We start from the raw sequence: 15474 nt of genomic DNA, 5'->3' as shown, positions 1-15474 counted from the left end.
TAGTCTGTGTAGCTAGCTAGCATGCCAGAGTGGAATCGGCATCAGCTTGTTCAGTGAAGGGAGAATCAAAACAAGATGATTTAGATGAACCCAGTATCTTAACAGGATCAAGTTGTTTCAGGCTAAAATATTCAACTGCATTTACCTCACAGAACGAACAGTACTGACCACGTCAAATTCTACCTCTACCGGCTATGGTGCCCTGAACTGCTTCCCACACCATGAACGCTGCCGGTGGAAACTGACATCTTGCTCCGCCAGCTCAAGTTCCTTCTGCTAAATAGGGCTGACTGGCTAGGGCCTCCAAGATTCACCTCATTTTAAAATTCTTTTAAAAGGCCAACATACCAACTAATCAACATTTAGATTAACTCCTTCTTGCTGGATTGATACTTGCTAGCACAAAGTATTTCTATTACACAAGGGATTTGTTGACCAGGACTTAAATCCACTGATTTTATAATCCGCAAGGTGACATGGGTAGGAATGATAATAGGGGCCAGAGTAGGGTCAATCACACAGAACCCCAAAATACTGAAAATACATATACTGTCTTTTTCAGCTGCTAAATATATAATGCACTTTTAACTAAAGTTAATCAACAACACAATTATATGTGAACACATGTGATAAGTAAATAACTATTACGTACCTGCAGAACTTAAATAAAATTTTTTCAAACACTAAAACTGGACCTGTGCTCCCCAATATTGTTAGAGGTTGCCCAGCAAACAACGAATAGGCAATCCCAGTTAATGATGCTCCAAAAAGAGACTCTATTGCACTCTGTTTAAGGAAAAAAGAAATGAATAGAAGTAATACATCATAAATGTATCTCTAATCTACTGAAATACATAACACATCTGGAAAATAAAAACACGAATCAAGTAATTAAACATACAAAGCAGACACAACTTTTGATTCTTAAATTTCTATTTTAAATATGAACAATTACATTTTAAATACATAGGGAAAACTGCTTTGTTTTCATATTAAAAGTGAGCTTTTGCAATCCACCTTTCTTCAGAACTCGTATTGTGGGAGACAGAGAGGAAGGAGTAAAAGGAAGAGAAACCTAGATTTTAACTCTATCTATAGGTATTTTATTTCTTAAGTCTGTGGGGCATACAAATACATTTGTTATTTTGGACATTTTTGTATGTCTGAAATAATTCATTTAAAAAATAGGAAACATTAAATACTCAATATGGTGTGCTTCAAACAGGTAAGTCAGAAATTAACAAGTAATCCTATCATTCTCAAAATGATTTCTAAAGAGCAATTTTCCATGTTTCAAAGAAATTACTCTTACATGATAGGCTTAACCAAAACATTTCAAAAATAAAATGCTTTTAACATAAAATAGATGGAAAATCTCTTTTAAAAACTCAGAGCAACCATTAAATGAAGAACTATCTGACTACTAAAGCTTGGTTAAAAATAAATAAATAAATAAGAAAATCCAAGACTCAAGAAAGTGTAAATCACAGCTAGTACATCACTTCTGAACCTCTACTGATAAGACATTCTAACTCATTAGTTAATTAGATGATAAGGGGTACAGGCTAGGCCACTAGACAGAGGAGGGCATCAGAAAGAAGAGAACAGTTTACCATTCACAAACATCAACATCAACTGAAATGCGCTATCAAGAAAGGGAGAGCCCATCATCACTGGGAAAGGCAGGGAAAAGAAGCGTGTGAGAAGCACCCCTTCTGGACGTGGGAGGCAGCACAGCGGCAGAAGAGTGGCGTTTCAGAACCAGACTGGAGTGGAAGACCTGTTACTACTAGATGCTGAGCCACTGGTGTTATCTCACACTTTTCAAACCCAGCCCTTCTCATTTTTCAACAGGAGTGATGAGAACAGGGAGAACTTAATGAGACCGTGTTTGCAAAAACACCTAGCAAACCTACCAGCTGACATACAGAATGCATTTAATCCATGGCAGTGATTCTCATCATCAGTAATAACAGCATCTTCCAAAATCAAAATCACAAAATAACAGTATGCTGTAAAAGTATTATTCACCTATTAGTATAAAAACAGGACCAAACCCACATACATCTGCCAAAACAAAGGGTCCATATGAACTGCTAAGCCATTATAAAATACTTAGTTCAATTAGAATATGCATGTTTAGGAATGGATTTAAGCGGAGCTCAAGGCAAAGAAAAAAAATGTCTAAATGGTATCAAGAAAGAGCAAAAAAACTGAGAAGCAAGGAGATGGCAAATAAATGCTAACTGGGGGCAAACGGGCACAGAATAACAGTTTCTCTTCCCAACGTGGTGTTGGAAGAGTCCGCACCCGTCCCAGGAAGCCCTTCCTTTTCACCACTCCGTCCACCGCTCGTCTCCCAAGCCCTTTATGGGCAATGTTTCACTAGCTCCTTCACCCAGATCTAGTCTTATCCTAATCTATAAGTGGTTTTTATGTTCACTCCCAAGTGGACAGTCTCTGTCCCTAAAGAAACCACAGCCCGACCACACTGCCCTCCCTCGGCCACGTTCAGAAGTCTCCGTCCTGCCCATCAGCAGCTCTACCAGCGCCCTCCCTGCTCACCTCTCCCTGCACAGCAGTGGCCACTCCGTGCTAACCTTCCGCCTCAGAGCCTCTATTTTGGGTTTTGCAAACTTACACCACCCTGATGCCCCTTCCCAAGTTCTGGTGGTGCCTGTGTCTAATCTGCCGGGCCATTTTCCTCCGCAGCCTCATTCCTCCTCCCGTCCACAAATGTTAACTCCCTACTTTTTCCCCTCTCCCCTCACTGTGAATTATCTCCCCTGTCACCCTCACCTAGACCCAACCTTTATTGCTCTCCTCACCACCGTACAAAGCTCCTGAAAACACAAGCATCGTCTCCGAATCACTCTCCTCTAGAAGACTCTGGATTCCTCGCTGCGGTACTTCCGCCTGCTGCAGCTCCTCCCCGGTCACACTCACATGCGGCACAGCACAGCATCACATATTCCCTATGTACATACATGTGTCATTTGCTCTTAGGTTAGAATCCTTGAGGACAGAAGACACAAGCCCCTCTTACGCTTGTCTATGCCCCCCGATGCCCACAGCACTATCCCGTGCACACGGTATACTAAACAGCAGGAGGAGAGGGGCAGGCAGTGCAGCACAGTCCGAAAGCAAAAGCAGCACTACGTCCATGATGGTAACAGATAAGACAGTTTCAGGGGGACCAGCAGAGTTACGTGTACATTTTGCGACAGCACATAAAAGCGACTTACTAAAAATAGATTTCCTTGGTACAGTGATTGCAGAATAAGGTAAAAGAGTCTAAAGAACCAAAAATGAACGGAGTTCAAAGGAAATTTTAGTTGTCAAGTTTGTCTCACGTTCAGATCATGAAAGAGTTTAACTGAATAAGGATCAGTTAGTTAGCTTCTGGCTATTTTTTTCACCTTTAATCTGTAAAAAATGAATTTCCACCTAAGAGTAAGTAGAATTAAATACACTCAAGAATTATAAATCATCTCATTTAAATGTCATTAAAATTCATATAAACAAACAAAAAAAGTCTTTCAACATTTGACAAAGCACTGTACTCAGTTACCATGCCTCCCACAGCCCTGAAATCAGCATTACCAAGAACAAAACGTCATTAAAGTTTCATTTTAGTCATATTGAAATATGGATGCAGTTTTCAGTTACACGTTGGCGGCTTTTACACAAGTTTAGTAACAGCAAAATAAACAACACTAAAAATCCACCGTTTTCCTACAACTTCCAAAGTCTACTTGTGTAGTGTGGGCCTCCTCACCAGGGCTCTAATCCTATGATGCTTTACAGGACATAAGGCAGCCCCATGGATTAAATCCCCCCACCCATGACCCGCCCAGAATCAGTTCAAATTCAATTTGTCTCCCACCCCCAGCCCTTCCCCACACCCCACCACAAAGACAATACAAGCCTTTTACTCGATTTATAAAACCATTCATCCAGCAAGCCAGGATCAACTTTTTTTTCCATTTTCTTTTTCTTGTTTTCTTTCTTGTTTTCTTTTCTTTTTTTTTTTTTTTTTTACCTCAACTGTGCATCTTCTCCTGCTCAAATGGCTCCCCCGTGTTTTCCATAGCAATTACCTTTAGGGGAAGTCTGCTTTGGGGCAGGTTAATCATGCTGTGGGTGGACTCTTCAAATAAAAGTATGAATAGTGAGACAAATGCACACAGACACTTGCCTCTGAAGAGCTAAGAGCCTGGCCACTACCAATCTTTGTACTCACTATTCTGCCTTCTGTAGCTTCTCCAAGCAGCCCTCCAAAAGTGATTACAGGAGACATACAGGCACAGTATAGGAAAAGAATCGAGGCCAGGCACTGCAGACTTAATGCATCCTTGAAGTCACTCAAGAAAAAAGGTGCTTTCCTTTTGATGTCAAGTATCAAACCACCAAAAAGCCTAAATAGGTGAGATGAAACTCGTCAAACTGTACACTAGAGGATTCTAGCTAGTTCACACTAAATCTATGGGCTACATCAAACTGCTGGTGCCTAGTGTTTTGTCAACAAAAATTAATATCCTATTTAAATCACGATATAAATTATAGAAGATACACTCATTTAATCTCATCCACTGACAGAGGAAAGGCAGATCTCACTACGTTAGAAGGCACATAAACATCTGTATTTTATGGACTATACATACTGAGAAGACTGCAGGCAAATGATTTTATATGAGTAAATGTAATTTCAGACACAAATGTACAATATACAGTAAAAATAAATAAAACCTAACAGTCCATTCATGAAAATACGCATAAGCAAGTCTATCAATTATTATCTACGTTATAAATCTTAAAGGCAAGTGTTAGAAATACCAGGAAGACAATTATAATATAAACTGTAAGTTTTCAAATACGCTTTAATATGTATGTGCTGTGCTTAGACTCACTCAGTAGTGAACTGAATTAACTTTATTGACTTTTAAAACTGTTACTTCAACCACATAAATATTTCTGGTCCAGGAAAAAAGCCTAAAAATTAATTTAATTTACTCGATATGTACTCAAGTTCATGTGCATGTGAATAAAACTAATGTTTAAATTAGTAAATTTAAAATGTATATTTGCACATCAAAGCCTTAGCACTTCAATATGTTTTTTGTTTGTTTGTTTTGTTTTTAATCAAACTTTTGGATACATCTAACTTGAAAGCACTCTACTAAATATAAGCTTAGTGAGGGGCAGGGCCATTTTTTTGTTCACTGCCATTATCACCAGTGTCTAGAACACTGCCCAGGACCTAGTAGGTACTCAGCAAATAGTAACAAATCAGTAATTCCAAAAGGTTTTGTGACTCATGAAACATACGTTGTGCAGATAATACACCAAAAAATTCATCTTATGCTTTAAAATGCTTCCGATGTTTCAAGGTTTACCATTCTACCTTTTTAAAAGTTACTACTGCAATAAATGCTAAACACACTTGACAAGTGACAGAAGTTACTCTATAAATAATCTGCCAGCAAGGGAAATCAACTTTCAGTTAAAAAAAAGGTGTCAATGATCATCTAGAAAATTAAACTATACCATCAAATCAACAAATGATTAACAGTTTATATGAGGTTCTCATGTGGCTGTGAGACTAACACTATCTCAGTCTGAAGTCCAAGGAAGGAACAGTAACTGCTAATATTAGACCACCACCTTTCACAGTCTTTTTCTCCGTGAAAGACTAATTGCAGAGACTAGTATACAAGACAATGAATAAATTGTTTTCTACGTTTTACATTCGGTATGCCAGCTGTTATTTTTCTCCCATATAGTAATTCTTTAGGCATGTCATCAGTACCCCTAATAATGTGGCTGTCTGTATCAAATACCCTGATTTTTTAAACAAATATTTAAGATTCAAAATCTTAGTTTCACAGCGACCGCCAGTGGACAACAGTATCAAGATCCACACGCTGTTCTCTACAGTATGGAAATATCATAACATTTCTCTATTCTACAAAATATTTAAGACAATGTTTGCACCTAGCAATATTTCTATTTTTATTCCCCAAATTAACATCTTCAACAGTTTTTCTAAATAGGTTTCTAGGGATCATTACCATGGTTTAAATATGCTTCCCCTAATTTTATACTATGTCATGATACGATGCTCATTTAAGAGTTTTAAACCTCTGCACACACACACAAAATACTGGTTATAATTCCTCCCTGTTCTTGGAATTCTGTAACTTTATATGGAGAATTTTAATAGCACTCCACACCTTCTTCAAGAACCTTCCATATGGGTAATGAAAATTACCTCATAGTCTATGTAGTAACTGCTCAATATTCTTATCATATGGGCCATAATATTTTCATTTTAAATTAAATCCTGATATAAAGAACCCAAGTATATACTAGTAACATTATTTTTAAATAATTTTCCTTAACAAAATATACTTCTACAATAATGCACTTTTTAAATATGGAAAAAAAAACACTGTACAAGATTAACTTCCATATACTTGCAAAGGAAAAGAATGTTTATGCCTTCATCAGATCAACCCCTAGTCCTCAAAGACACCCACTATCAATCAGTTATTTGTACCCACCGTCCAGTCCTTTGTAGCTCAGGCCCAGCATGGTGGGCGGCCTCGTTTGGTGTCTCACCAGAGCTGGGGGCAGACCCATTGGGAAACACAGGAATCTTTCTCTTTTCCTGAATTTCACAAAAAACACATTTTCAGAATTCTGTTTCCAAAAAGTTAAGAGGGCATCCTTGAATTAGAGGGAACAGGAGATCTTATGTTGATTGTATTATCTAATCAGTGCCCCTGGAAATAATGATTCCTAATATAAACGTCCACAGTTACCTAATATGTCTATTAATATTTTAACTTTATGACTGATGGGCTTTTTATATTTTGTATTCTAAATCACACATACTATATAAAACACAGTCATACACACCATCTCAAATTATTACTCAGCAAGAAGAACATAAATATCCAATAAAGCATCTCTCCAAACAGAATATTTAAAATATTGCTCATGCTAATGAAAAATATACTTTGTTAATAAAAAAGTAAATGCGATTTTTCTTTTACCACAATACTTCTCTGAAGATATAAGTAGTACAAGAGTTGTCTTTTAAAAATACTTTTTCATAAAACTCAATTTCCCATTACATTTTATTACTAATTCAAGATTCTCATGATAAAGGATCCCCCTCCGTTCACCTGAAAATCAAGGAGCTAACTTCTAATTTGTTACCTCCAGAGGTCGGTGGTCAATGGGCCTAAAAACACAGGTGTGTGACACACAGCGACCAAGAGAAAAGGAAACAGAGGTGGCAGAAGGGTGTCCATCCCAGGAGATCCCCTTGGTCAAAAACTATGGGTGAACTACAAGTGTATACCACTTGGTTTATATGTTCAGTATTCATAGAATAGCAAGGCTTCTCTATCATCACAGGATTACCATTTGAAAGTGTCAAAATTAAAACTAAATGACATCTTAGCTCAATGGGGAAAGAGAATACAAAATTACAGAATTCCTAAAAAACAGAAGTAATGGAAACCCATACGTAACACAATCTATGGGACACAGCAGAAGCATCATTCAAGAAAATTGAGTATTTATATTAAGAAAAACAAAAGGATAAAAATACATGAATTAAACATCTGGCTCAGGAAATGTGAAAACAAGATTCTTTCCTGAAGTGAAAGTAATGAAATGAAACTGCTAAAAGCAGAAATGGGGGTCAGAAAACAAAACACTTGTTTAAAAAAGGAGAACTAAAATTAGCTGTAAAAGCTGCTGTATTTGAAAAATAGGATAAACCATTAGCTAATACACAGAAAAAGATATGACAAGGAGGCAGCTGAAGGAAATTTTGTACACATACACACACACACCACCCTATGCAAATAAATTAAAAACATTAAAGAAATGGGTAATACACCAGGAACACAGAATTTCCCAAAACTGACACCCAAAAAACAGGAAATAGGCAATTTTCTAAGAAAATATAATACTGACCCCCAGGAAACAGAGAAAGCTTACAAAAACCAATCACGGCAGAAGAAATAAGCAAGTTGTAAAAGCCCACTAGACAACAAAATACTTGGGCTCAGAAAATTTTCCAAAGGAATTCTTCCCAACTTTTAGAACCAAATTACTCCAAGCCATTTAAACAGTTTAAAAAACTGGGAAGGGAAGGTTTTCAGATATGAAATCAACAGAAGAAAGATATCAAGGCCAGAAGACTGCACAAAAAACTACAGACCAATCTACTTCCAATGATGCAAACAACTTAAAATAGTAGATGTAGATGACCAGCACTCTGAAGTCAAATTTGGGTTCATTCTATCAATGCAAGAGTGTTTTCAAATTAAAGAATCTATGAACATGTTCCACCACAGTAATTGATTAGTAAAATTCATACAACCATCTCCAGAGATGCTACAAAGCCATTTGAAAAAATTTAACATCCACTTACATTAAAATGTTCAATGAAACAGACATTAGGATGTTTTCCAAGCATGATAAAATGTGTACGTTGGCCTCAATGTCAGTGACTTAATGAGAGAAACATCAGGGACACGGACTACAGTTGGGAACAAATTAACAAATGCCCATTAAAGTCAACTGCCACTTAATATTACTAGAGATTTCAGTCAATACGATTAGACAACAGAAAATACACTAGAGCTGTAAGAATGAGAAAAGGAGGGATCAAAGTATCTTACTGCAGATGATATGGCTGAGAAACTATTACATACAGTGAAAGAACTAAGGGAGGAGAATAAAAAAGAAAGTAACAAAGAGCTTTCATATATAATGACACAAATATAATGATACAACAGAACAAAAACCTCACTTAGATAAAATGCTCAGAATACACCCACCAAGTATGTAAAGCATAGATAAAGAGAATTTTATGGCATTCCTTAAGGACGCAAAAACTAACTTGAAATAGGAAAACAAGTGGGGGGAACATACCATATTCTTGAATGACTTGATGTTAAAAGATGTCAACTCTCCCTCAGTTCATTTACAAATTTAACTGCAATCACAGTTTTTTAAAAATCAGGTTTCACTTCTGGAAATTAAGAGCTCAGTTCAGGGGCACCTGGGTGGTTAAGTCGGTTGAGCGTCTGACTTTGGCTCAGGTCCTGATCTCACAGTTCGTGGGTTCGAGCCCCGCGTAGGGCTCTGTGCTGACAACTCAGAGCCTGAAGCCTGTTTCGGATTCTGTGTCTCCCTGTCTCTGCCCCTCACCCACTCATGCTGTTTCTCTCTGTCTCAATAATAATAGACATTAGAAAGTATTTTTTTAAGAAAGCTCAGTTTAAAGTTTACAAAAAAAAATAAACATGCAAAGACAAACCAAGAAAATCCAGGAAAGCATGATTAACAGAGGGGTCAAGAATGAATCTAGACCTACTGGACATTAAAATATGCCAAAAAGCCTCAGAATTGGTCCATCAACAGAGAGACCAATGGAGAAATTCCAGAAGGACTTGAATACAAAGAGAAATTTAGAAAACAATAAGGCAGCAACATCAATCAAGGAGAATAATGCTTAACTTTTTAATGAACTGGGAAAACTGGTAGCAACTTAGATAAAAGATAAAGCTAGATGCATATTCCACATAATACACCACCATAAACTCCAAAGGAGCAACAAATGACTTAAATGTTAAGAAAAGGTGTGGTTTTTGTGTGTGTTGGGGGCAGGGAGGGTTGCAATGAACAAGCCAGGAATATCCAGGAATATTCAATTTCACTAATTACATACATGTAAATAAAAACCACTTTAAAATACCTGACATAGTAGGGTAAAGATACCTATCAGACTGACAAGTATCCAAAAGTTTGACAACACACAGTTAATGAGGCTGTGGGGAAAGAGGCATTCATCCCTGCGGGCATCCAAAACAGCACAACCCAGTACCAAGCGATTCTGGTAATACCTACTAAAATGACACAAAAATGTCCTGTGTGAGCCAACAATCCTGTATCTGGGAATCAACACTAAAGATACACCTGCACAAGACGAAACTGGCACATAAATATTGTGATCTGGCTTAGAAAAGCAAGACTGAAGACAACCTGAGCCCAGGAACAGCATAAATTCTAGTATATCCATAAATAAAATATAACAAAGCTGTGAGAAAGAGAAGAAATATTTCTGTGATGTCTTATGACCCACAGCTCCAGGACTTGCGATTATATTTTTAAAAAGCAAGGTGCAAAACAGGACATGTAGTATATTAGCTGCTGGTAAAGAAAGAGGAGGTAACAAGACTATGTTTACATCTCCTTGCACTGAGTACAAGCTAGAAGAGCAAAGGTGCTCCCCGGGAGGTGGGTACTGGGGTAAGAAGGCACACGGAATATGGCAGGGACACAACTTCTCTGAGTGTACCTGTTTATACAGTTTTGATTTGTGGATCATAAAAATGTACATAACCTTTCCAAACACAGCTTAACTAGGAAAGAGCAACTCACAGGGCTGTGTGGACTCTTACCTGAGAAGGAACACTTTTTGGTGGCTCTATGCGTATAGAAGGGTCCCACTCTCCTGGAGGTAGGACAGTTACTTGATCTAAAAATTCATCAATTCCAGATAAGAGGTCGTTTCTGTCTTTTGCTTTATAGGCTACATCATGAAAAATCTACAGGGGAAAAAAAATTCAGTGAAAGGATTTTCAAGTTGAAAGAAAATGCTACATCTAGTCAACCTATTCTAGATATTACAAATAAGTCTACAGTAAAGGTAATTACCTAAACTCTTTATCCCAGGCAGGTCTCCATTCCACCCCAGGTAACAACCATAACAAGTAACCCACTAACTGCATTACCAGATGAATTAGTAACAATCAACCAGCAAAAGAAAACAGTGATGCATTAACACAGAATAACTTGTTTAAAAAGAGTATTCTGGATGGGAAATGCTTACTAGTCATCACAGAATAAAATAACACTGTGGCAGGTCATTTCAATTTCTAGGACATTTTAATGTCATTTATCCTAAGAGATAAGCATGGATCTGAAGAATATTTTACTTAAGAAATGCAGGCATTGGATGACTTATATTTACTGTCTGCCTATCATTTGCTAGGCACAATTTTAAGCACTGTGGATAGTGCACTGGACATAGATAAGGCAAAGTCCCTACATTCAGGGCCCTTTTTTTCTAGAAGGAAAGACAGTGAAACAAATAATTACATTAAGTATGTAACTGGAAGTACTAATAAATACTCTGATAAAAATAAAGCAGGGTTAAGGAAGGGAAGTTGATTGAGAAGAACACGGCGACCGAGGAAGGTCTACAGGGAGGTAACACCACAGGAGAAATCGGAATGAAATGACACAGAAACCATGCAAAGGGTGGGATGGGGCGGTGAAGGGCACCTGGGCAAAGGGAAGAGCAATTGTATTTGTTCAGAGGCAGAAATGAGCATAAAACATCAGAACTAATAGGAAGCTAATGTGGCCAGAAAAAAATGGGGGAGGAGGGTGAACAGTAGTAGTAGGATAAAAGCTTCAGGAACTATGCAGAGGTTTGATCAGCGAAACCCTATGAAGCCAAATGGTCAAGAGTTTAAATGTGAACATACATATATAGCAAGATACATCTGGATATCAATGATATATTCAAGAGTGCATGTTATTAGCAGCATAGAGGAAAATACTGTCAAAGACCCATAAAGTTCGCTTTAATTGCCAAAGAAAAAAAAGGTGAGAGCGTCCAAGCCAGAGAAATGGCAGTGGAGATGGAAAGGAGATGGCAGATTAAATGCAAAACACACTGAGAGGTAAATCAGAATCTGGTGACTAAGTGGTTGGGACAGGACAGAGAAGGGAAGTCAGGTTCAGATACGTGGAATTTCAGATGCCTTAGGGACACAAGGCAGACACGTCTAACAGTTGATCACAAAGCTCTGCCCCGAAGAAAAACAAAAGTCCTGGTCAATACAGGCCAAGCTCAAAGAAGGGGTTCAAAAATGGCAGAGAGAAATTACGGAGAAAAAGCAGGAGGGGGAGAAAAGACAAAGTCCTGATCAAAACCCAAATAATGACATCCTGATATCCAGGATGGAGACAGTTTCAAGAAGGTGGTGGAGGGGGTGGGGGACAAAAAAGTATCCACTGATCTTGACAGAAAGGTCTTGAAGATCTTACCAAAGGTAAATGGTTGAAGAGTGAATAAGATAAGGGAAGATAGACAGCGAGGACAATTCTTCAAACTTCACTATGAACAAAAAGAGAACTGTAATTGAATATATATTATATGCTTTACATTCAGTGTCCATTTCAAAAGGATTTGAAATTCCACTTCAAACGGATGTTACAGCCTGCATACTCAGTGCCCACCTCATAGGGTATTTTAATTACCTCATCTGTCATGAGAGTGGCTATTGATCTTCCAATTTCATGGTACTGTGGTGCCTTGCCTGCTGGACCCAATAGCAGGAACAGAAACCTAAAGACACAGTAAAATACACAGACTTCAATATAAATAACATACAAAACCAAATCAAGGCAATCATAAAGAAATCATTCCCACGTAAACACAGAAACAACATTCAGACCTGTTTTCCATCCCCCCCCGACACCAATCACCAAGAAAAAAGAAAAAAATGACAACTCTACTCACAGTAAAGCAGACCTCAAAACTAAGCAAAGCACGTGTAATTAACTCTCTACCCCCACTTCCGTTCCCCATCCTCCTGACAGTAAGAGTGATTACAGAATTGAGTGGTTTACATGAAAACATCCCATTTTCTTTACCCTTTTGAATTTGAGTAAATAATTTGATCTAATCTGTATTGGAAAAAAAAAGGTAAATTAGTAAATAAGGGAAGTACCAATCTCAGTAGATACTTACAAATAAGGTTTGCCTACTTAAAAAGTTCAGCGTATACAACCCCTCAAACTATGGTCTGGATAAAGACTCTAATAAGGTAAATAAGGGACTATGGAAGGAAGAATTATGTTACAATCCACAAATGTAACATCAAACCTCACGTTATTTTATTTTTTAATTTATTTACAAGTGACTAAATAAAAAGCATTTAGCTGCCTACTGTATCCTCATGACTACCACAGTAAAATATTAATATTCACACTTGCCCAAGTTGGAAGCATTTCATCTTCTTGCTTTATGAGAATTTAAGTGTGAATCTATGGAATTATTTTCTCTCACTTACCGTAACACTGTACCACTAATGCAACTCAGGAAAGCGTACTAAAAATAGGCACAAGTATTCCAATCAAATTGCGATTAATTCTTCATCTTTCATCTTATAAAAATGATTTTTCAAATATTTTTTAAGTTATTCTAATTTACAATTATGTTTACAAATAAATCAGTTAACTAACAAACTGGTTATCCTCTATAACACAACTTGCTAATTCTTAGGGATGTTACCCAATTTCTTTTTTACTTAGTATATTGAACGGAAAATTTTGGTCAGGTCAGAACAAATGCATTTTGCTTAATTCAGAGGCACATTATTACATTTAATCAACCCTATGAAGTAATCATATCCTCATTCTATAAATGAAGCTTAGAAAACTTAAGTCAGACTTGACCTTCCCAATAAATGTGCACAGCAAGGATTCAACTCTGTTCTGCTCCATAGCACATAATACATCTGTCTGAAATGATGGGCTGGGTCTTTTAAACCAACTCCTAAAACACCAAACTTCTTATAAAGGTATAAATGCTAAGTATTATTTTTTAAATGTTTACTTATTTTGAGAAAGAGAGCAGGCAGGGGCACAGAGAAAGGATCCCAAGCAGGCCCCATACTGTGAGCAGAGAGCCCGACACGGGCCTCGATCTTATGACCTGAGATCATGACCTGAGCTGCCAACTGAGTCACCCAGGCGTCCCTGGCTAAGTATTTTTTAAAGGACGTTTTCCTTCTGTGTGTGTGTCTGTGTGTGTGTGTTTAATTCCAGAAAGAAAGAGAACTCTTTGATGCCCTACTAGTCAAAGCATTCAGTGCAACGAAAACATAAATTAAAATAAGCTTTTATCCCTTTTATCAATAGATAAAAATTTTTAGGTTTTGGACATGCCGAGAGGGTTACCTGGTAGGAACAGGGACCTCAGTCAACCCCGAGAGGAGAACAGCAGGGGCCAGTCTCACAAACGCAATTATAGGTCTTTCCAGAAAGTCTACTTCTCCCACCAGAACATTGGATGCCTCGGCTCCCGAAGGAATTTTTCTCATGAAATTCATATCAACCTATTGACAAATAAATAATACTTAAAAATCAAATCTGCATGGCATTTTTGAAAATCTGCATGGCATGTATGAGTCTATTTAGAGGGAAATGAGAAAGGAAAAACGCTTTTAAGACTACTATTTGCTAATCAAAACTGGTGATCTAATGGATATATAAACACCAAAATCCTCACATATAAAAAGAACGGAGTAGACAGATACAAAAAAGCAGGCAGAACACATCTATCAAACAATGCTCCCAACCATTTTAACTGTCATGATCTTTACTACTTCAGAGATCGAAGTTATCAAACATACAAACTAGAGGCAATTTTCAGTGAGGATAGCATGATTCATTAGAAACTACTAAGGACAAAAATATAGTTCACAAACTAACAATTGTTCATGAAATTATACACAGTGCTAAAAAAAATACTCATTTCACGATCATTTTTATTTAATCTGAGAAAAGAATTAGCCCCTTTGTACTTGATATGTATTTTTTTGTAAGTCCTTTTTACTTTAGAGAGGTCTGTGTACTCCACGGTATTTTCATGAAGTGGAAAAACTTGCTTCTGTTTTTATTTAAAACGAAAATGAATAGCCATTACCGCTAGACACACAGGACCGTGCTAGAAAATCAAATTTAGTAGTCTGTGTATAATTACAAAGAAGAGGTTATAAACAGAGTATCAAAGTACGGGAACTTCATTCGTATGCGGTTTCACACACGGCACTAAACAACCACTTACAGGGCTATCTATTAAAAATAAGAGCAGCACTTACAGCGGGCCTCTTGAGTCCCACACCCAGTGTGCCACAACTACAGTGCCAGGGGGCAGACTCCTGCCCAGCGGGAGACAAGGAGGTGTGCGCGAGGGTAGGCCAAGTGAAAAAAAGCAAAACTGTGACAGAGGAACAAAAAGAAAGGGCATCTGCCATGTCTAGAGGGTATCTATACTGTAAGTTACATTTCATCCATTTAACGGGGGTGACCTGCAGTATGGTTACTGAATACGTCTCACTCGTCTGAAATAACAGAAGCACCAGCCAAAATATAATCAAGTCAGACCAGACGAATTAAAAATGCAACAGCCTTCCTGCATAAGTTAATGCGCCTTATGCAAGGCTTTCTGTAATTTTAGAACAAGTAGCTCAAGCAAAGCTACAGTGCAAACCATCATTCACACTCCTTTTCTGCAGATTTTGCACACAAAAAGCCCAAGAACGTAAAAAGCCTAAGAAAAATGAATCTGACTTGAAATAATCGTACTTA

The 15474-nt window shown here is 37.6% G+C and overlaps 1 protein-coding gene across 3 annotated transcripts in view; it reads right to left on the bottom strand.

Annotated features, from left to right (window-relative positions):
- Positions 1–15474, bottom strand: part of SLC4A7 (solute carrier family 4 member 7) — a 105205-nt gene that overhangs the window by 25091 nt on the left and 64640 nt on the right. For all 3 annotated transcript variants that reach the window (XM_039242714.1, XM_039242713.1, XM_039242712.1), the window contains 6 exons: positions 14062–14219; positions 12358–12445; positions 10488–10634; positions 6564–6670; positions 4244–4418; positions 653–786 (listed from right to left, as the gene is read on the bottom strand). In XM_039242714.1, coding sequence (XP_039098645.1) covers positions 653–786; positions 4244–4418; positions 6564–6670; positions 10488–10634; positions 12358–12445; positions 14062–14219 — 809 coding nt within the window. The remainder of the gene's footprint in view (positions 1–652; positions 787–4243; positions 4419–6563; positions 6671–10487; positions 10635–12357; positions 12446–14061; positions 14220–15474) is intronic.

This window comes from Hyaena hyaena, unplaced genomic scaffold (assembly GCF_003009895.1).
Source record: "Hyaena hyaena isolate Hyena2069 unplaced genomic scaffold, ASM300989v1 scaffold_216, whole genome shotgun sequence".
NCBI lineage: Eukaryota > Metazoa > Chordata > Mammalia > Carnivora > Hyaenidae > Hyaena > Hyaena hyaena.
This window is presented reverse-complemented; position numbering and strand designations above follow the sequence as displayed.